The 22,598-nt window shown below is 50.8% G+C and overlaps 1 protein-coding gene across 3 annotated transcripts in view; it reads left to right on the forward strand.

Moving 5' to 3' along the window:
- Positions 1–57: 57 nt before the first annotated feature.
- Positions 58–22,598, forward strand: part of RAB11FIP5 (RAB11 family interacting protein 5) — a 43,385-nt gene continuing 20,844 nt past the window's right edge. Inside the window, exon 1 of one of the 3 annotated variants that reach the window (XM_019969932.2) lies at positions 58–630. In XM_019969932.2, coding sequence (XP_019825491.2) covers positions 200–630 — 431 coding nt within the window. In that variant the 5' untranslated portion in view covers positions 58–199. The remainder of the gene's footprint in view (positions 631–22,598) is intronic. The other 2 variants (XM_019969933.2, XM_019969934.2) reach the window with 2 other exon arrangements.

Raw genomic sequence — 22,598 nt, forward strand, 5'->3', positions numbered from 1 at the left:
ACGTCGCGGCGCGGCCGGCGGCCGGGGAGGCGGGGAGGCGGCGGCCGGCTCGGCCCAGCCCGGCCCGGCCCAACCCGCAGCTGCGGCGGCGCTCCGAGCCGGCTCCTGGCCACCCTCCGCCGCTGTCCAGTTTCTTACTTGGTCCGGGTGTCTGCGGTCCTGGTTCGGCCAGGCCTCGCTCGCCGCCGCTTCACCCACTATGGCCCTGGTGCGGGGTGCCGAGCCGGCGGCGGGGCCCTCCCGCTGGCTACCCACGCACGTCCAGGTGACGGTGCTGCGGGCCCGCGGGCTGCGGGGCAAGAGCTCTGGCGCGGGCAGCACCAGCGACGCTTACACGGTGATCCAGGTGGGCCGCGAGAAGTACAGCACGTCGGTGGTGGAGAAGACGCCAGGATGTCCCGAGTGGCGCGAGGAGTGCTCCTTCGAGCTGCCGCCCGGCGCCCTGGACGGCCTGCTACGGGCGCAGGAGGCCGATGCGGGCCCGGCGCCCTGGGCCGCGGGCTCAGCCGCCGCCTGCCAGCTGGTGCTCACCACCATGCACCGTTCGCTCATCGGCGTCGACAAATTCCTGGGCCAGGCCACGGTGGCGCTGGATGAGGTCTTCGGCGCAGGCCGCGCCCAGCACACTCAGTGAGTGCCGGGCGCGGGGGAGCGGAAACGGTTAAAGGCCTCGCGGGGCGGGGCTGGGGGACGCAGGACCCCACACCTTGGCCCGGGCGGTGCGCCCTTTTGCCTGGCACTCAAGGGCGTAAACCGACAAGTTGGTTCTTCACATATAGGGTCTCCTTCCGGCCCCCAAGTGTGCTCTGGGCTGTGTTTGGTTGCTGGCAGATCTTTGGGAGGCCTGGGGGGTTGAGAATGGTGGTCTACTGTTAGGAGTAGATTGTCAAGTGAAGTTAGGAGTGGGATCCAGAGACTCTTGGGCTGTGGGAACCTCAAGAAGGAAAATCTGGGGCCCATTCCTGGGGCCTCTGGGCCTGCCCCACTTTCTTCGAAGGGGAGGGTAACTGCCTGCGGACGCCTGTTCCACACCGGGCCCGCAGGGAAGTGGAGAGGCGCTGCCTCGCCCTGTGAGAGGAGGGCAGCGATTGAACGGAGGCGCCACACCAGATCTAGAGGCTGTAGAGGGCATCTGCTGCTTCCTGGCACTCGGATGCCCTCTGCTGCTTAGAGACGCCCCAAAACCTCCTCTTCAGTGTCCCTGATCAGGAAACAGGAGGACCTCTAAGAAGGAAACGCATTAGTTAGGTAGGCTTCAGGTGTCCTGCCTGAGGTGGAGGCAGCATGTGCTTAAGGCATAGCAGGAGATGGTCTCCCAGTCGCTTATACCTAGAAAGGCCAATGAGTTATTATTTTTTTCTTTAATCATTTATTTTGGCAGCATTTAACTTTCCCTGTGTTAAGATCAAGGCTTCAGACTTGGAGCCTCATTTCCTGTTTTGGGCTTGGGCAGGATCTGGAAGCCTGTCTCCAGGCCTGACAACCAGCCGTGGGTCTCTCACTTAGTTAACTGGGGTGATGCCACCCATAGGTCCCATGACCCCTGGATGGGGAGTGTAAGGGTTTGGGGGTCAGGGGTCCCATGGCTCCTGGATGAGGAGGGTAAGGGGTTGGGACAGGTGCTGGAAAGGTTTGCCCAAGTGAAATGGCATCCAACTGAGTCAATCTAGGAAGGCTTGCTGGAGAAGGATTGAGCCTGGTACAGACCCAGATGAAAGCAGGATTTGGACAGAAAAGATCTGACCTTGAACGCTTTAAAAACATGGGTACAGAAGGGCTTCATGGCTCCTTGTGGCTTTGGTGGGAAACCAGTTAGCACAGGGCGGGTTTGGGGAGGGCTGTGACCTAGCTCCCTCTCTCCCTCCCCTGGCCTCGCCTTCCCTCCTGACTTGCTGTTTGGTTGCTGGCTGTGGGATCATGTGGTATAGTTTGGCCCTCCTTTTGTTTTTTCCCTCCCCTTTTCTGTCCTCTCCCCCCAGCCTGGCTCAGGGAGCCCAAGGGGGTGGGGTGGGGCAGAAAGCTCTTCTTTGGCTCTCTTAGCCCTTTCTTTTCCTGGAGAGGCTCCTGCCCCCAAATTAATTCCACCCCTTTCTTTCCTGGTCCTTCAATCTCCACCTCTCAGCTAATCTGACCAGACTGGTAGATAACACATCCCGGGCTGAGGAGAGGGGGGTGTTGAATCCTAGAGGGGTGACTAAGAGCACAGACACAACGTCTCTAGGCTTGTGGGGAGGGGCTTCTGTGAGGTCAGTGACTTGCGGGGGGTGGAGGGGGTTGGGGAAGGGCTTTGATTTTTTTCAGTTCCTGCTCTTGCTTTCTTCTTGGCCTCTGGGTCTTAACTGAGCTGTCCCTGTCTTTCGGCCCGCATGCACCTGTTTTCAGCCAAGGACAGTCCCTCTTGGAGAACTGGACTTACTACCCCTTGATCTCAGTGGGAGCTTTAATTTACTTTAGAGAAGTCATCTTTTCCACAGGATCTTTCCACACCCACCTGGCTGCCTTTCCTGTGATGCATTGACCTAAGTTATTTATAGAACTTGGAGGGGGCAGGAGGAGGGGACTTATGGGCAGCAGAAATGCCTGTGAAATCAGCCCAATCTTTTAGTTTATGGGACCAAACAGCATGCCCATTGACAGAGGGTGAGGGCTGCTACCCCCGCTCTAGTTTGCACCTTCCACCACTGGCTCTAATGGCCACTCTTCATGGCCTTTCCTGGAGCACCTTGGCGTGAACTGCTAAGACAGTGAGTCTGCACATTTTCCAGTGGGGAGAGGATTGGGGTGTGCCCTCCTCAGCTCTGGATAATGGTGGCAAAGAACTCCAGGAACCAGCTGTGGTGCTCTTAAGGAGAGCAGATGGCCCTGGGTTGCCCAGACAGCACTTGACTAGGGAAAAGCAGTCTCAAGCTTAAGAGGAGGGGCCTGTGGAGTTGCAGATTCCCTTTCCAAACCTGCCACCTTGTGGCCAGTCAAGTAAACTCTTGGTGCCTCAGTATTTTCATCTGTAAAATGGGCTAATTCATATCTTGACAGGGTTGATATAAGAGATGAAATGAGCACCTAGTTCCTGGACGTGTTTGGTGGTCAGTGAACAGCAGTGATGGTGGAGAGAGGTTTTGGTAGCCTGGTAGCTATGATCTGGGAGATGTCCCCTGTCTTAGAGGAGCCTCTCACGTGACAGGAGGAGATAATACAGAACTTAGCACCTTGGAAGTGTTGACTTCCCTGGTGGCTCAGACGGTAAAGCGTCTGTCTACAATGCGGGAGACCTGGGTTTGATCCCTGGGTTGGGAAGATGCCCTGGAGAAGGAAATGGCAGTCCACTCCAGGACTATTGCCTGGAAAATCCCATGGACAGAGGAGCCTGGTAGGCTACAGCCCATGGGGTCGCAAAGAGTTGGACACGACTGAGCAACTTCACTTTCTTTCACTTTAGCACCTGGGGAAGCCCCAGCACTGTGGTGGCAGGGTACTCACAGAAGTATGAGAGCTCCTGATGAAATAACCTGGCCCTTCCCAGCCCTCTACCATTCTCTTTGCTGCTGGAGTTTTGAGAATTGGGCTAGTCTTGGGAGCCCTTTGCAGTTCTAGAGCCACGCTCAGATCAGCCTTAGATCTCTGCAGCCATCTTTCTTGGCAGGGCAGCAGCAACATGAAAACTGGGATTTCCCAGTTCTATCACTTATTAGCAGGCAAGTTACTTAACCTGTTTCTTCAATTCTGAAAAGGTCATATGTGATAACAGTCATAGAATTGTACAAGTTAAATACAGTGGTGTCTCTAAAAGTCTTATTATTGTCCTAGAGACATAGCAAGCTTTCAAGATATTCGTGTTGGGTTATTCCCAGGGCCCTCCTTGTGTGATAGTAATGGTGATGAGGGCAAGGGTACTAGATACCTCAACAGTCCCCGAAGCTGCTTTGTCAGTGGGATGCTGTTTGAGGTGAGGGATTTCACCGGAGGCTTCCAGTTGATTAAAAAGAAAATTGTCGAAACGAACTATAACCCTTTCCCTTCAGTAAAACCATTCATGGTTCACTGTGGGTCTGAAAATCCCAAGAGATGCCTCTTCTTTGGCCACTCCAAGCAGCTTGCAGGATCTTAGTTCTCCAACAAGGGGTCGAACCCAGGCCCCTGCAGTGAAAAGCACCAAGTCCTAACCACTGGACTTGCAGGAAGTTCCTGCTTTAGCTTCTTTAGATGTGTCCTTTCTGGTTTGTACCTCAGTGCCATCCGTGATACTCCTCAGTGGGTGCTTGTGTGCAGAAAAATGGTCCCTTCCTTAAAAGAACCCCCTTCCTGGGCCTGTTGGACAGAGGGTTACAGTCTGGCTCCTTGGAAACGCCACATCTGTGGCCTCGATTTGGGTTAAAATGGGACCATGGACAGGCTGCAGCTGTGGCCCTCTAAGTGGCTCCATCAGCCCTGGTTAGACCTGTCTCATTGATCTTATGAGGGCCTCAGGGGGTCCTGTGGCTGTGGAGGACTTAGGTTGGAGACCTGAGCCTTCTGCCTGGCTGGCGATGGTGGCCTGAAACCTCCTCGAGGAGGGTTTTGGGCACTGGGAGAGGCACCTGAAGCCAGTGTAGCCTGCTGGTCTAAGGTGACATGGTCTTTGAGGGCTTGCACCTGTCCCCTAGCCTCCTGATGGACTGCATGTTCCTCTTGTAGACAGATGGTGCAGGACCCACGGCCTCATCCCCGCTGGTTTCCAGCTGTGACTGCTCCTCTGGAAGCAGCTGAGGCCATGAGGGTCCTTGGCCCTGGCTCCTGCTCCAGCCTCAGACCTGGCCGCTGGGGAAGTCTGCTTGGCTGCTGGGAAGGGTGTGGCTGTTCTTAAAAGCAGTAGTTAGGACTTGGGGAGGCTGCATTCCCTGAGTTATGGGGCAGTTTTTATTTGGGGTTGCTTGAGCAGCAGCGTCTGGGGGTGTGGGGAGGGGTAGGAAGTGACTCTCCCGTCAGACTGGCAAGCACAGCAGCTTCCCTTCCCTCCGCAGCTGGCCCTGTCCTCCCCTCCCTGCTGGCAGCCGGGGACAGACGCGACTCAGCAGAGCTCCATACGGGCGACCTTGAGGGCTGTGCCTTTCTTCTGATGGGGCTGCCTGCTCTCTTTATTGCTGCCGCCCCGGTGCTGTGACATACTCGCCAGCAACAGCGACACTGAAAGGCTCATCTGGCCTCGTCCAGGTGTTTCCCCTGCCATTCCCACCCTGCGCAGGGACAGAAGATTAACAATGACAGGAGCTCTGTGTGTTCTCTGGGAGTCTGTACCTTATTTTTTTTTCCTGCTCAGGGCTGTCTTCTGCAAACTGGTGTGGTCGTGAAGAAGCCTTGCCCTTGCTCATGGCCAAGTAATAGGGATAAGTCCATGGAGTGGGTCCTTTCTGCACCTGGCACTTCTGTCAAGGAGGAGTCTGATGGCTTTGTTCTGACTGAGCTGGCCTGTGGGGCTGGGCCCAGGGCTCCTCAGTGAGCATAATAAGCTAGTTTAGCTCCCAGGAGATAGTGCTGGTGGTGTGGGGGAGGAGGGGTGTTGTCAGGGGCCACCTTGACCTTCAGTTGACCCCAGGGGTGGGAAATGGAAACACTGACCTTGACAGTGGACTTCTAATGTCAGAGCCGTCAGAGTGCTTAGACATGTGGAAATGGAGGCTGGGAGGGCAAGTGGCAGGCTCTCAGCTATGTAGCAATTAGGAAGGGTGGGGCTCTGTGGTTTCTCTTAGGCCCTGGCAGCTTGAAGGGCTGAAGGATTTGGGGTAAAGAAGAGATGGCACTTGGGGCCCTGAGTGCATCCCAAGGTTTCTGTGGAAGTGCCAGAGGGGTTTTAGGGAGATGGGGACATTTCCACTGGGATAGGGAAGGGGGCCTTGGGACTTCTCTGAGACGCTGAGGAACAGTCTAATCCACAGGCCTTTCTGCCTGGGCAGAGGCCAGGGGAGGCCACCGGTTGGGCGGGGAGTTGAAAGGAGGGGAGCACATGGACACCCCAGCCTGCATGTTCAGAGAGTGCAGTCTTATTAGGAGGATAGACCCCACATTTGGAGGAAGGGCCATGGCCAGGTGCTGTATTTTGGGGTCTAGCCAGGAAACACTGGAGATTTCAGAGCAGACAGAATCCCTGGGCTCAGCTGTGGTCAGGGACGGCCTCCTGGAGGAGGAGGTACCCCAGACCTGTCAGGCTGGCCATCAGGGATCCCGTTTGCCACCCAACTTGCTCTGAGTTCCCATACAGACCGCACGTAGCACTTGTTTTTGGAGAATTGTCATTGCCTCATTTGTCTAGTGTATCATTGATTATGTCCTGCTTAGGTGCTGACGCTGTCCTGAGGATTTGTCTTCCATCAGCTTATAACAACCTCTTGAGGTGTAGCTATTGTTACTGTGTTTAACAAGTGAGGAAACTGAGACGCAGAGAGGTGAAGTGACTTTTCTAAAGGTACCTAGTACATGGCCGTCAGGCTTGTACCCAGACAGTCTGGCTCCAGATTCTGTGCTCTTCAGCACCATGCTGCACCATCCGTCTGAGTCTTCCCTTATGTCTCCCAGCATTCAGCTTTGCATGGAACCTGGTGTTCAGCAGCTGCCCTCCTTAGAGTTCATCTCTCCTCCCCAAAGTCCATCTCTGTAGTCAGGCTTGGAGGCTCTGGAAGCATGACCTTCCATGCTTCTCCTGTGTGAGGCCTTGACTGGCTGGGATAAGTGCATTTAGTCTGCAGCTCCGTGTCTAGTCATATCTTTCTCAGGAGATGGGGGTGTTGCCTGGTCATTTGGGGAAGAGGGTATCACTGCCACTACACTATCTCATACGAGTGAGGGAGGGGCTGGAAAGCTCTGCCTCGCCCCCAGACACCCCCACCCCCCACCCCAGGGAGATTTGCTCTCGTTGACTTGTACAGTATAGCTGGGCTTGGGATATCATCACCAGATACAAGACTTCCTGACCTTTCCCAAAAAAATGACATGCTTGTTTGACTGTGACGGAACCCTCCGAGCCATCTGGTTCCTCTTCCTACAGTCATGCGGTGGTTTGCTTTTTTCTTTCTTTCTTTTGTTCAACATCTAGTAAGTAATTACTGGGCAACCACTGTGCCAAGGTTAGGGCTTTGGAGGAAACATGAGAAAGAAAATTTATAGCCCTTTCCCTAGGAAGGCAAAAATATGTTTGAGGCAAGACTTAATACAGGAAGGGTAATTAACCAAAAAGCAGTATATAAAAAGTATGAGAGAAAGGATCAAAAGAAGGACCAACTCACCAGGGTTGGTGTGATCAGGGTGGACCGTGTGTAGGAGGTAGAGCCTTGAATGACAGATGAGGTGTGATAGGGGCTGGGTGAGTTGGGAGGGAGACTGCCCCTCTGGAAGGGAAGGGAAGTGTGATGGGCTGGGCCAGGAAAGGGAGTGGAGGGGAGCTGAGTTAGTTTAGCTATGTGCTTCTCTCAGCAAAACAGCCTGGCTTTCTTTCACATTTATTTTTGAGTAGTTTACTGGTTTAAAAATTCTAAAGATACAGAGGTTACACTGTGAAAAATTTTCCTTGCCCTGACCTTCAGTCATCTAGCTCCTTTCTCTGGAGGCAGCCAGCATTACCAGATCTCATCTACTTTTAAAAGCCAATGCATTATAGATTTCTTCTCCCCCTCACATTGTGTTTGCACAAACGCAGCTTTCTTCATGCACACGGTTCTGTACCTACTATCAGCCTGGCTTCCCCACAGAGGGATGTTACTGCTTGTGTCCACCTGTTGTGGTGCTTTCCCAGTGGCTCAGCAGGTAGAGTCTGCCTGCAATGCAGGAGACACAGGAGACGCTGGGTCTGGAACATTGCCTGGAGGAGGAAACTGAGACCCACTCCAGTATTCTTGCCTGAAAAATCCCATGGACAGAGGAACCTGAAAAATCCCATGGACAGAGGAGCCATGCAAAGAGTCGGACATGACTGAAGGACTGAGCACGCCACCTGTTGTGTCTGAACCGAGACCCTAGCAGGGGGACGGCCATACTTAGTTTTATCCTCTGGAACTCAGGACTCTGGTTCGGGGTGAATATTGGGTTAGGAGCACCGGGGAGGGGAGTGTGGGTAAGTAGAATTTCTTCCTTATCCCTTGTCTCCCAGAGAGTCCCCTGGGAGGGTCATCTCGCTGGTTCTCCTTTCTCCTGGGCAGGGTCATCGCTCTTTGGTCCTGGGCCACCTTCCTCCCATAGGGCTGACGACAGCCCATAAAAGGTCCCGACAGTAAATCCAAATCTTTATGTGTGGGTTGGCCTACTTCTCAGAGTGCTTTCCCAGCATCACCTCATTTCCTTCTTCCCTGAGGGCAGGCAGGCTGACCCCCATTTTTACTGATGTTGAGACTGGGGTCTGAGGAGTGGGATGACCTATTCAAGGTCACACAGCTCATTAGTGGCAGCCAGATTTCTGACCCCCAAGCCCAGTGCTTTTCCCATACATCATGCTTTCAACTGTCCATACTTCCTGTTGCTGTGTGGTTAGACGTGTCTCCAAGTAGGCATGGGTCCCTGGCCTCTGCCTGAGGCAAGCTGACAGCGACCGACCTCTGGAGCCTACGGCAGGAGGAGGGGTGCGGACTGCTCGAGAAGTTTGTGCCTAGGCAGTGGGGAGGCTGAGCCTGACTGGGCTGAGGCGAGCCCAAGCAGCCCATGCCCACGGAGGCAGGGGCAGCTAATGAAACGACAGTTCTGGGCTCTGAGGACTGTTGCCCAGAGCCAGAGTAGGTGGTAAGAATCTCTGGCCTGATAAAGGGGCACTGTCCTCTCCTGCAGTTGAGTCTGGCTTGCAGTTTTTACCTTTGATACCAAATCAAAGGCAGGCTTAGGTTGTGAGCAGTGAGAGCCGTAAGGGATTGGCCTTCTCCCTGCATCCTATCTGCTGGTGTGTGAGGAGGTCGGCCGGCCGGAGATCTGGGGAGAAGCGAAGGCATCTAGATGGAGGAGCCTCTGGGGAAAGCTTTTCCAGCCAGCTCTTCAAACTCGGAGTTAACGCAGTTTGAGTTGGTATTTCTCCCCGTCTTCACTGGCTTATTTTATCATCCCTCTTTTACAGAGGTGAAGTGGGTGGTTGAAAGCCACTTTGTAAGTCAGATCCAGGACTAGAACCTGGGTCTCCTGTCTTAGAGCTCACTGAGGATTTTCCTCACGTGAACCGTGAACTTCCAGATGTTCAAGCTGGTTTTAGAAAAGGCAGAGGAATCAGAGATCAAATTGCCAACATCCGCTGGATCATGGAAAAAGCAAGAGAGTTCCAGAAAAACATCTATTTCTGCTTTATTGACTATGCCAAAGCCTTTGACTGTGTGGATCACAATAAACTGTGGAAAATTCTGAAAGAGATGGGAATCCCAGACCACCTGACCTGCCTCTTGAGAGACCTATATGCAGGTCAGGAAGCAACAGTTAGAACTGGACATGGAACAACAGACTTGTTCCAAATAGGAAAAGGAGTACATCAAGGCTGTATATTGTCACCCTGCTTATTTAACTTCTCTGCAGAATACATCATGAGAAACGCTGGGCTGGAAGAAGCACAAACTGGAATCAAGATTGCCGGGAGAAATATCAATCACCTCAGATACGCAGATGACACCACCCTTATGGCAGAAAGTGAAGAGGAACTAAAAAGCCTCTTGATCAAAGTGAAAGAGGAGAGTGAACAAGTTGGCTTAAAGCTCAACATTCAGAAAACTAAGATCATGGCATCCGGTCGCATCACTTCATGGGAAATAGATGGGGAAACAGTGGAAACAGTGTCAGACTTTATTTTTTTGGGCTCCAAAATCACTGCAGCCATGAAGTTAAAAGACGCTTACTCCTTGGAAGGAAAGTTATGACCAACCTAGATAGCATATTCAAAAACAGGGACATTACTTTGCCAACAAAGGTCCGTCTAGTCAAGGCTATGGTTTTTCCAGTAGTCATGTATGAATGTGAGAGTTGGACTGTGAAGAAAGCTGAGCACCGAAGAATTGATTCTTTTGAACTGTGGTGTTGGAGAAGACTCTTGAGAGTCCCTTGTACTGCAAGGAGATCCAACCAGTCCATTCTAAAGATCAGTCCTGGGTGTTCTTTGGAAGGAATGATGCTAAAGCTGAAACTCCAGTATTTTGGCCACCTCATGCGAAGAGTTGACTCATTGGAAAAGACTCTGATGCTGGGAGGGATTGGGGGCAGGAGGAGAAGGGGATGACAGAGGATGAGATGGCTGGATGGCATCACTGACTCGATGGACATGAGTTTGAGTGAACTTCAGGAGGTGGTGTTGGACAGGGAGGCCTGGTGTGCTGCGATTCATGGGGTCGCAAAGAGTTGGACACGACTGAGCGACTGAACTGAACTGAGGTTTTTCCACTATTCCTTTAAAATATTTTTTTAATAAATATTTTATTTTTTAGAAAATTTATTTACTTTTTGGCTGCATTGGGTCTTAGTTGCAGCATGTGGGCTTCTCGCTAGTGTGGTGCACAGGTTCCAGGGCACGTGGGCTCTGAGTTTTGGCACATGGGCTTAGCTGCCCTGTGGCCTGTGGGATCTTAGTTCCCTGACCAGGGATCAAAGCTGCATCCCCTGCATTGGAAGGCGGATTCTTCATCACTGGACCACCAGGGAAGTTCCTAAAATAATTAGTTTTCCCAACCTATTTCTGGGACTGAAGCTCAGCCCTGTCAACGCCATCTCGTCTATCCAGCGTGTGTTAGAGCAGGCCCAGTCCCTGGGTTGTGGGGGTGAAAGGTGAGTAACAGTCCGTGCTGTCAGTAAGCAGTGACAGCACAGGTGGAGTGGCTCTGCTGTGCCCAGGAGTGCCACTCCTTCCCCTCCCCATTGCTCCTGTCCTAGTTTAAGCAGTTTTTTTTAACATCTCCTGCAGACTTAGCTGCTTCAGCTTTTTTATAAGCCAGAATGCCAGTGTATTAATTTATGATGAGAAATAACTGCTAAGGCACAGGGAATTGCCTGCGTCAGCCTGGCTGTGGGGCCTGTCCTGGGTTCAGCTCTGTGGCTGGCTCTGCGGCCTCACCTCTTGCCTGCCCCTTTCCCTGTTGCCCTGTGCTCTTCCTAGAGCCCAGCGGCCATAGGTCTTATCCTTGTTTCCTACCCTGTAGTGCTCTTCCAGGCCCAGAGGAAAGCTGCAGCTCTTTAGCATGATGTTTGGGGCAGTCTCCTCTATCTGCTCCAAAGCACCTTTCTGTCCATCTTCACTTCTCCAGCCCTCAGCACCTGGATATTCCGTTCCTCCCACCTGGAGTGTCTCTGCACCTGCCTCCTTGCCTCCTGACCCATCATTCAAGACCCAGTATGAGTGTTGGCATCTGTCAATGAAAATAGTAAACAGCCTATTATAAAAATAGGAAAGAATTTCGTTTGAGCCAAACTGAGGATTAGCCTGGACACCCACTTCCCAGATTACTCTAGAGAAACTGCTCTGGAGAAGCATGGTTTCCAGCACAAGTTTATATATCTTGTCAGAACAAAGAACATGAAACAAGTCAGGGATACATGTCAAGATCTCCACCCATCCACCCATAAGCATGCACACAGCAAGTCAGCATGGCCTTGCACCTGGGAAGGGAATCTTATCGTTAAAGGGGGACCGGCATTGGGTTCCCTGGGGAGGGGAGTGGCTACCCTCTCCAGTATTCTTGCCTGGAGAATTCCATGGACTGGATAGTTCGCGAGGTCACAAAGAGTTGGACAGGACTGAGTGACTTTCACTTATGAGAATTTATGAGCATTGGTGTCCCAAGAAGAGAAGTATTTAATCTTTATTTTTAACACGGGCATGCTTTACCTTTTGTTAGTGTCTTTTCTCTAATAATTAAAGCAGATGTCCAATGTATGTTTGTAACCTCATGGCAAATAGGTGGGGAAAAATGTGGAAACAGTGACATTTTATTTTTTGGGGTTCTGAAATCACTGCATGTGGCGACTGCAGCAACACAATTAATAGACGCTTGCTCCTTGGAAGAAAAGCTATGACAGCCCTAGACTAGCATATTAAAAAGCAGAGACAGTCACTTTGCTGACAAAGGTCCATATAGTCAAAGCTACGGTTTTTCTAGTAGTCATGTACAGATGGGAGTTGGACCACAGAGAAGGCTGAGTGCCGAAAAATTGATGCTTTCAAACTGTAGTGTTGGAGAAGACTCTTGAGAGTCCCTTGGACTGCAAGGAGATCAAACCAGTCAATCCTAAAGGAAATCAACCCTGAATATTCACTGGAAGGACTGATGCTGGAGCTTAAGCTCCAATACTTTGGCCACTTGATGCGAAGAGACTCGTTAGAAAAGACCCTGATGCTGGGAAAGATTGAGGGCAAGAGGAGAAGAGGGCATCAGAGGATGAGATGGTTGGATGGCATCACGGACTCAATGGACATGAGTTTGAGCAAACTCCAGGAGATAGTGAAGGACAGGGAAGCCTGGCATGCTACAGTTCATGGGATCACAAAGAGTCAGACACGACTTGGCAGCTGAACGGCAACAACAGTGTATGTTTGATAGGCCACAAACAGGCTATTTTAGTGAGTATAAGATTCAGGTTTTCTCAGGTATAAGCCAGAATGACTTCCTGTATCTCAATATGTGAAAATTTCTTTTATCAGGTCCTTTACCACTTCTCCTGAAATATTCTTTCATTTAGCCTATCTGTGCATTTTATTTGTACGTTTTTGTGGTGTTAATCACTTTCTTCCTTTATTTATGTGGCTGTCTTATTTCCCTACTATGATGTAAGCTTCTCAAGGACACCCCCCCCTTTTTTTTTTAACTTTGGCAAATACTTCGGAAATATTCTGAGCCTGGCTGAGGGCTCCTCTGGTTAGATGGGCAAGTTCCCTATGCCTCGGAGACTTTGTGGGTGTCAGGATGGGCTGTCAGGATCTCACGTGCCATGCCCTGTGCTGAGGCTATGGAGATGTGTAGATAGCACAAGGCTCAGGTATGCAACCAGGAGCAGGGCGCAGTCACAGGACAGGGAGAAGAAAACCTGTGTCCTGGCCCAAGGCTACCCTCGCCTCCACAGGGATCTAACAGAAAGGCCCCGTTAGTCTCAAGTGGGACCGAAGGAGAATATAGCTGAGTCAGTATGTGTTTCCAACCATTTCCAACAGATGCTGGTGCTTTTCAAAAAACATCACCATGACGCTTGTTAACAGATAAAAAAAATCAGCAGTTCCTTAATCATCCAGTCAGTATCCAGTCCATATTCAAATTGCCCTGATATCAGGACTCCCTGTTTATGAGTGGTTTGTTGAATCAGGATCCAAACGGGGCTCCCTCCCAGCCGGGGCCTAGTTGTTAGGTCTCCCAGGGCAACAGTCCCCTCCTCCCTTACCTGAGGGAGGAGCTGAGTCACTTGTCCTTGAGAGCATCCACACTGTGGCTGATGGCTTCCCCTTTGATGTCCTTCACCCTAATTTTGCAGCCCCTGAGGGCTAGTTGCTAGGTCTGAAAGTCGTGCTCCCTAGACCCTGCCTCCGGCAGGAGTTCCTCTGCCCGAGGAGGCTGACTCTGCTGCATGGCCTCGGCAGGCACACCGGCTCCATCTCCACCTCGGTGGGGCTGAGATTAAGCAGTGGGTTCTGGACTGTTAGCTGACCCAGCTACCATGGGGTTATCCATTCAGCCTTTCTCCCAATGGATTTTAGTATCCATTAATGATTGCTGCCTAGGACTCTAGTTTTTGGTTTTTTTTTTTTCTTTGTTAGCAGGAATCTGGCATAAGGAAGCGTTTTCGTTTTCCCTGTGATTGTTTGGTCATTCTACACAGGAACATCAGGAATGGCAATTCTTTGCCATTGTTTTTCAGTTTGTGGTTGACTTCCAATTTAGAAATCCATAATAGTGTGATGACAGCAGTCACTTACATGATGGTTTCCTGCCAAAGAGAAATTGTAGGACTTTGTGAGCCTGGAGGAAGGGAGACAAGGTGAATGGTCTCTGAAGGCTTCAGGCCTTTTCAGCTGTTGTTATTGAGTCACTCAGTTGGTCCGATTCTTCACAACCCTGTGGACTGTAGATGTCCAGCCTCCTCTGTCCATGGAATTCTCCAAGCAAGAACACTGGAGTGGGTAGCCATTTCCTTCTCCAGGGCATCCTCCTGACTCAGGGATCAAACCCGGTTTTCCTGCATTGCAGGCAGATTCTTTACTGTTTGAGCCACCAGGAAGCCCTCAGGCCTTTTCAAAGCAAGAGATTTAATCAATACAGTGTTGCTTGAAGTGACTGATGGCTGCTGGCCTAGAATAGGGATTTGGGGCAGATTGTTATGCTCATCAGAATGTTATGGACAGGTATCTTGGTTGGTGTCTTCTAGAGTTTCCCCCAACATCTGCTTTTTGAGTTGCAGTCTTCTCCTCTCTGGAGCTCTGTAGCCCCCACTTGTACTGACTCCCTGGGGAGGCTCAGTGGGGAGAGTAAGCCCTGGAAAGGACAACTGGATCAGTATATCTTTCCTTCACATTGGTGGTTCTTTTAGGAGATTCTTCAGCCAGAACAGCGGGCAGCACAGCTGTCTTCTCAGGGCCTCTCAGCTTCATTTGTCTTGGGGTGCAGTTCATTCCTACAGCTGTCAGCTTTGCAGGCCCCTCATCCCCAGCATGGTGGTAGCTGTTTCCTAGCCTGAGGTAGGCCTGTCTCTGAAGTTGGTGGCTACGGCCAGAAGAGAGAAGCTGCAGAAGCTGCAGATAGGTAGGCAGGTAAGGCTCAGGTGAGGACCAGCCTGGGAAAGTTGGAGATTGTGGTGTTGGGGACACAAGGAAAAGCTCTGGGAGCAGCCTGCCCCTGAGGCAGCAGGTGCACCTGGCTGCTTTTGTTTGTCTGGAGTCGCCTTCACTGCCTTGCTGGGTGTTGGAGGATCAGACTGGGCACCGGCGAGACGCTCAGGAGCTGCAGAGCCTTTGGCTGGTTCCTTGCCCCTTACCAGCAAGGCTCTCTTGTACCCAATGGGACATGAGGTGTCTGTCCTCTCATTTGGGATCTCAGCCTGGGAGCCGTGCATTGGGACAGGAAGGGGAAGACGTGCTCAGCATGTGCTTTGCAGCAAGCCCTATAGAGGCAGCACAACCCGAGCAGTGAGAGGAGCATCGTCCAGCTCCTCCTCTGGGAACTACACTCAGCAACGTCCACAGAGCCCTCGATTTAGCTTTGAGCTCTATCTCTAAGTGTGCTTTATTATTTTGTGCCTCTGTTAGCAAGATGTGGAGAAGGCGATGGCACCCCACTCCAGTACTCTTGCCTGGAAAATCCCATGGACGGAGGAGCCTGGTGGGCCGCAGTCCATGGGGTTGCTAAGAGTTGGACACGACTGAGTGACTTCACTTTCACTTTTCACTTTCATGCATTGGAGAAAGGAAATGGCAACCCACTCCAGTGTTCTTGCCTGGAGAATCCCAGGGACGGAGGGGCCTGGTTGGCTGCCGTCTATGGGGTCGCAAGAGTCGAACACAACTGAAGTGACTTAGCAGCAGTAGCAAGATGTGTTCCAAGGTAGTTGCTTTTTCACTGTATGCCATTTCAGCATAAAAAGTAGGAATCCTCTACTTTCGGATGGCAGCAGAAGCCTGTAGCTTTAAAGTTCAAAGTAGGGATAGAGGCGATGCGCGTAGACGAGACTTGGCAACGCCTGCTGCAGCTGTCATGTGGTATGAAAATGCCCGGTTTCCCCTGGTGGCACGTTCACAGGTACTGCTGCTCTACAAAGATTTGCAAAAATTCATAATTGAAAAAAGTGCCAAATTTCAGTTAGAGATGAGGGGAAATAGAGATGTAATGCTCCTATCTAACACATACCCCTGCTTTAGAGAAATTCCTTGGTTGGGAAGGAACATGGGGGTTTCTGGGTCCAGGTGTGTGTGTGTGCTGTACTTGGGGAGGGAGGCAGTCTAGTGCAGTGATCAGGGTCAGCTGCTCTGGAGACAAGGAGCCTGAGATTCCTGGTTCCTCTATTTACGAAAAAGAAGCGTGTGCCGTAACCCTGTGGACTTCTCTCTGTTCTGGTGCTTGCATCTGCAAAACATGTGAGCTAACACTTGGGTGGCGCTTCCTGTGTGCCAGACCCTGTTCTGAGTGCTTCACGTGTAATCTGTTTAATTGTCAGCGTGGTCTTGTGAAGGCAGCCAACATCCATTACCCTCATTTTATAGATAAGTACGAAAAGGCATAGAGAGATAGGGGAACCCACTCTCTGTCACGCAGCTGGTTATGTGGTGATCTGGGGCTTAGACCAGGCAGCCAGGCTCCAGAGTCCAGGCTGGTAGCCACTTTGAAGGTCGGCCTCCCACACCTGCGTCACAGGGCTGTTAAGGGTATTATTTGGATCTAATTTGCTGTGTTGAGTGCTTAGTACAGTGCCTGCCCACAGTAGATGCTAAATGAGAGGTGTAGTTGTTGATGATAAGGTTATTGCCCTAGTGACGGGCTAGCATGGGGTCAACGCCTGACCTCCATTCAGGAAATGGGCACTTACCAGAGCTGATGGGTGTATTCTCTCAGGGAAGTTGATGGAATTCTTAGCTCAGGGATTGGGGATGAGGCCTTCAGGGTTAAAGAAGGCATCCTTTTGGAACTGTCTGTCCCCTGAAGCCTGGCATGTGGCTCCCACCTCAGGAGGCTCTTTCTGGGAACAGGGGGTACCCTCTTTGCTCTGGGAGCTTCTGGTCTCATGATTAAGACTTGTGGGTTTGTGGTGATATAAACATTACATATAGGTCAGTTGTGAACAGGGACAAACAAGTTCCTAAGTTATTTCATAGATTAATTTGTTAGTTAATTGGAAAGATACTTGAATATCCACTCTTTCAAACCTGGTGACACACAGATGAGCAGAATAAAGTTCCTGCCTGTAGAGCAGGGAAAGACAGACATTACACAGCAGTGTATTGTTCAGTCGCTAAATCATGTCCGACTCTTTGCGACCCCATGAATTGCAGCATGCCAGGCTTCCCTGTCCTTCAGTGTCTCCTGGAGTTTGCTCAAACTCATATCCATTGAATCCGTGGTATCATCCAACCATCCATCTCAAGCTCTGTCACCCCCTTCTCTTCTCCTCAGTCTTTCTCAACATCAGGGTCTTTTCCAATGAGTCGGCTCTACACATCAGGTGGCCAAAGTATTGGAGCTTCAGCTCCAGCGTCAGTCCTTCCAATGAATATTCAGTGTTGATCTCCTTTAGGGTTTACTGGTTGGATCTCCTTGCAGTCCAAGGGACTCTCAAGAGTCTTCTCCAGCACCACAGTTCAAAAGCATCAATTCTTCGGTGCTCAGCCTTCTTTATGGTCCAACTCTCACATCCATACATGACTACTGGAAAAACCATAGCTTTGACTAGATGGACCTTTGTCAGCAAAGTGATGTTTCTGCTTTTTAATATGCTGTCTAGGTTTGTCACAGCCTTTCTTCCGAGGAGCAAGCATCTTTTAATTTCATGGCTGCAGTGATTTGGGAGTCCAAGAAGAGAAAATCTGTCATTTGTTTCCATTTTTTCCTCATCAATTTACCATGAAGTGATGGGACCAGGTACCATGATGTTAGTTTTTTGAATGTTGAGTCTTTTTAAAAAATTTTATTTATTTTAATTGGCAGCAAAACACTTCACAACATTGTGGTGGTTTTTGCCATACGTTGACATGAATCAGCCTGAATGTTGAGTCTTAAACCAGCTCTTTCAGTCTCCTCTTTCACCTTCATCAAGAGGCTCTTTAGTTCCTCTTAACTTCCTGCTATTAGAATGGTATCATCTGCGTATCTGAGGTTATTAATGTTTCTCCCGCTATTCTTGATTCCAGCTTGCACTTCATCCAGCCCGGCTTTTCACATGATGTAGTCTGCATGTAAGTTAAATAAGCAGGGTGACAATATGCAGCCTTGACGTACTCCTTTCCCAATTTGGAACCAGTCTGTTGTTCCATGTCCAGCTCAAACTGTTGCTCCTTGACCTGCGTTCAGATTTCTCAGGAGGCAGGTAAGGTGGTCTGGTATTCCCATCTCTTGAAGAATTTTCCACAGTTTGTTGTGATCCACACAGTCAAAGGCTTTAGCGTAGTCAATGAAGCAGAAGTAGATGTTTTTCTGGAATTCTCTTGCTTTTTATAGGATCTAACAGATGTTGACAGCTTGATCTTTGGTTCTGTGCCTTTTCTAAATCCAACCTGTACATCTGGACGTTCTTGGTTTACATACTGTTGAAGCCTAGCATGTGAAATGAGCGCAGTTGTGTGGTAGTTTGAACATTCTTTGGCATTGCCCTTCTTTGAGATTGGAATGAGAACTGACCTTTTCCAGTCCTGTGACCATTGCTGAGTTTTCCAAGTTTGCTGACATATTGAGTGGAGCACTTTAACAGCATCATCTTTTAGGATTTGAAGTAGCTCAGCTGGAATCCCATCACCTCCAGTAGCTTTGTTTGTAGTGTGCTTCCTAAGGCCCACTTGACTTCACACTGCCCTGTCTGGCTGCTAGTGAGTGACCACACCATTGTGGTTATCCAGGTCATTAAGACCTTTTTTGCACAGTTCTGTGTATTCCTGCCACCTCTTCTTAATCTCTTCTGCTTCTGTTAGGTCCTTGCCATTTCTGCCCTTTTTTGTACCCATCTTTGCATGAAACGTTCCCTTGGTAGCTCTCATTTTCTTGAAGAGATCTCTAGTCTTTCCCATTCTGTTGTTTCACTGTGTGGGATACACGTGCACACACACACACACACACCCACCCCTCTGTCAGGTGGTGTTAGTATGCTGAAGAAATAGAACAGAGTTAAGGAGCAGTTGTAGTTGGGGTACTCAAGGAAAACTGAGAAAGTTCAGACGAATGGGGACCTGTTGTGAGTGAGTAAGTGCAGATCTGGGCCTGTGTCTCAGGCAGAGGGAAAAGCAAGAGCAGTGGCCTGGAGGTGGGAACACAGTGAAGAGCAGTGTGGGATGAGATATGCAGAGGATCAGAGGAGCCGGGACCCAAAAGATGAGTCCTTTCTGCCATGCTGAGGAGCAGTGTGGGATGCACTCCAAGTTCACCCACATGCTGCAGGAAGCTTGGATGGCAGGGAGGCAGGTGAGCAGGGAATTGTGATATTCAGCAGGGGTTTGTGGTGGACTGTACTGTAGGCTGCCAGTGATGAGAGGGGTTGAAATCTAGATGTAGTCGGTCCATAGAGTTCAAAATTTAGATGTAGGGTGTGACGGGGAAAAAGAGACAAGGATGGTTCCTGGTTTGGGATTTGAAATAAATGAGGAGTGGATGCTTAGGAAGGGGCACCATTATTTGGGTCATAAGCTGAACTCTGGACTGATAGTGTTACTGAACTGAACTCAGGTCTGCCCGCCTGACATGCAGCAGAGCCAATCTCCTGACACTGGGTAGTGGTGAAGTAAAGAACAGTGTTTATCTGCAGGGTGGCAGTAAGATGAACAGGCAGCTCGTGCTCAAAAGGCCTGAACTCCCCGTTGGCTTTCAGGCAAAGGTTTGTAAAGACTGTTAGGAGTTAGCTCTGGACCTTCTTCTGGTCAGTCGGTGGTGAGGTAACAGGATGTTGTGTGGGGAGCCTCAGTCATCAGCTTTCTGGTTCCTGCTTGTTGTGGTCAATAAGTAGTCACCACCCTATGCCAGGTGGCGGAGGGGCCTTAGCTTCTGCAGAGCACCTCGAAGATAGGCATCAGCCTCCTGGAGGCACCCCTGAAGTCCTGTGGCTCCACTCTTCTAATCATTAACTACTTGAGTCTGCTCTGTGGAACTCAGGGAAGGTCTAGGATACTGAAGCCCTTTGTTCCCTGCAAGCAAGAAACAGGACATGGAGGGGCTTGTGTGTCCTGGAATGCCCCACAGAGTCCTCCTTGGTTACAGTTTCCCTTTTTCTTTGATACTCCTCAATCCTCCGGGGACAGGGGTGGGACAAGGAAAGGAATAAAGTTTTGAATCAAGAGATAAATCATAAAAGAGAACTAGGACACGAGGACACCTAACTCCAAGTCCACGTTCTTAACCTTCAGTGGGCAGTGCTTGTCATCAGGCTGAAGGCACACATTGGGCCTCTGGACATCCTGAGAGGACAGAGCTGGAAAAGGTCGGCAGGTGGACTTGGTTTCAGTAAGAACTGGAGACAAGTCAGGTGTGCCTGGCCCTGTGGCTGGCAAGGACCCCACCGCCCTTGGGGATCCTAAGAAGCCAACCAGGCGCTTACATGTGTGTGTTTGACATCTGCTGTAGGTCTGCTTTCCCGGGGTGGTGGCTTTTCCAGTTTTGCTATCTGGTAGCTGTCAGCCCAGCTCTGTTTACTGAGAAATGGGTGGAGAGCTGGGCATGGTAGGCCTGGGAGCCCCACTCGTAGCAATAGCTAAGCCAGAATCTTGGTAACAGGTGAGGCAGCTACCACCCTCCTTCATCCCACCTTTGTCCTCTGCACCCCCGCAGAGGGTGGGGAGGGGTCCAGCAGGGTAGGAAGCTGAGGGCTGAGTCCTAAGTTCATGCTCGGCCTGCTGAATTTTGTCAGACAGAGTGAGTCTGAGGGGGAGGTATGGTGACTGAGCCAGGGCCCTTGTAGAGGTTTTCTGTAGTTCTGCATCTCCTCCCGCTACCCCCTCCCCCCACCCCTGAAGTCTGAATGCTGATGGCTGCTAGAGGAGGCTGGGCTGCTCCCAGACATGCTTTTAATGGTCTGGGGACAGGACAGACGCCTGTGGTTCCCTTAGTGACCTTCGGGCTCCATCCTCCTGGGATTGTGCCAACCCTTTGAAGGGGGTTCTGGTCTCCATATCCCACCTCCATGCCTCTTTGGGCCTCTGTCATGTACTCCAGACGTTTTCCAGCTTCTGTCCTCTCAGGATGTCCAGCTTAATGAGAAAAGCTGCTCCTGGAAGGTTAAGAATGTGGACTGGGAGTTAGGCAGCTTCATGTTCAAGGACTGACTGTATCACTTACTAGCTATTTGATCCTGGGCAAGTCACAAACCTTTTGTGTAACTTGGTTTCCTCATCCACAGAATGGGGATGGTGGATCTCATCTCCTGGACTGTGTGGGTAATAAAGGAGATACAGAGTTCGGCACACACTGAGCATGCAGTAAGTCTAGCTCTGCGGAGTCTTTAGCACAAGTCACTTGTCCTGCCTCTCAGGTATGGTCCACAGGCCAGCAGCACTGGCATCCCCTGGAAGCTGGGAAGAGATGGAGCCTCTCAGGTCCATCTGCACCCATCGCATCAGAATCTGCATTTTAACTAGACTCAGTGATCCTTTTGTATTAATACTTGAGAAGCTCTGTTGTATGTCACTCCTGAAGAGCAGTGTCTATAGCGGTGCATACCTCTTGAAGTGAAAGTGAAAGTCACTCAGTCGTGTCCACCTCTTTGCAACCCCATAGTCTGTAGCCCACCAGGCTCCTCTGTCCATGATATTCTCCAGGCAAGAATACTGGAGTGGGTAGTCATTTCCTTCTCCAGGGGCTTTCCCAATCCAGGGATCAAATCCGGGTCTCCTGCATGGCAGGTGCATTCTTTACCATCTGAGCCACCAGGGAAGTCCCATACCTCTTACATGCAAGGAATTGTCTCTTCCTATTTTTTTCCTGATGGAGCATGCGTTGGCTGCAATCATACCTAGGATAAGTCCCAGATAATGATCATTGTCAAAACCCTTGTTTCCTGAGCACTTGCTGTCCAGGCTTTGGAAAGTTTAGGTGCTCGGACGGTGCAGGAGTTGAGGCGGGTGCCACGTAGGTGGAACAGTTAGGCTCCTACAGGGAAGGATGTGCAGATTGGTGATTTACATGCCACAGGGGCCAATGAATCCAGGCTTTGAGGGCTGAGCGGGTGTCAGGGAAACTGTATTGGGTCAGAATCACTGTCCTTCCTCCTGAACTAGTGAGTCCCATTTTAGAAGTCGCTTTGTGGAACAGAGGCCTTGTTCATTTTGGAACTCTTTATTCACAGAAAGCACTTAATGATGCCCGCCCCTCCCCCATGTCTGGATTCCTTCAGTAACTTGTCCCCGGTCGGGGGAGGGGAGGTGGGGGAGGGATGAGCGTGTCTAGGGTCAGTTCTCTCAGAAGAAGCAGGTTCAGCGGACTTTGGAAGGGAAGCCTTGGCTGGGCAGGGGAGAGACGTGGGTTTCTTCTGGGAACCAATTGAGTGTTCCTTTTCAAAAATTTATTTATGTGGTTGCACAAGGTCTTAGTTGCAGCGCTTGGGGTCTTTAGCTGTGGCATGTGGGAGCTAGTGCCCTGACCGGGCGGGTGACCTTGGGCCCCTGTGTTGGGAGGAGTCTGAGCTGCTGGGCCACCAGGGAAGTCCCCCAGTTGAGTGTCGTTGATGAGGCACCCAGGTGGAGGGAGAGTTGGTCTCTGATCCGTGAAGCGTGTCGAGTAGGCAGGGGACCAGCCTGCTGTGGTTTTCACACTGGGTCTGGTGAATTCAGTCACCCAAGGACAGACTCCCTTCCACCTTAAATCATAGATTTTCTAGGCCTGTTGCTGCCTGCTGCTCCTTAGTCGCTCAGTCGTGTCTGACTCTTTGTGGCACCATGAACTGTAGCCTGCCAGGCTCCTCTATCCATCGGGTTTTTTAGGCAAGAATACCGAAGTGGGCTGCCATTCCCTTCTCCAGGG

This window comes from Bos indicus, chromosome 11 (genome assembly GCF_029378745.1).
Source record: "Bos indicus isolate NIAB-ARS_2022 breed Sahiwal x Tharparkar chromosome 11, NIAB-ARS_B.indTharparkar_mat_pri_1.0, whole genome shotgun sequence".
In the NCBI taxonomy this organism is placed as follows: Eukaryota; Metazoa; Chordata; class Mammalia; order Artiodactyla; family Bovidae; genus Bos; species Bos indicus.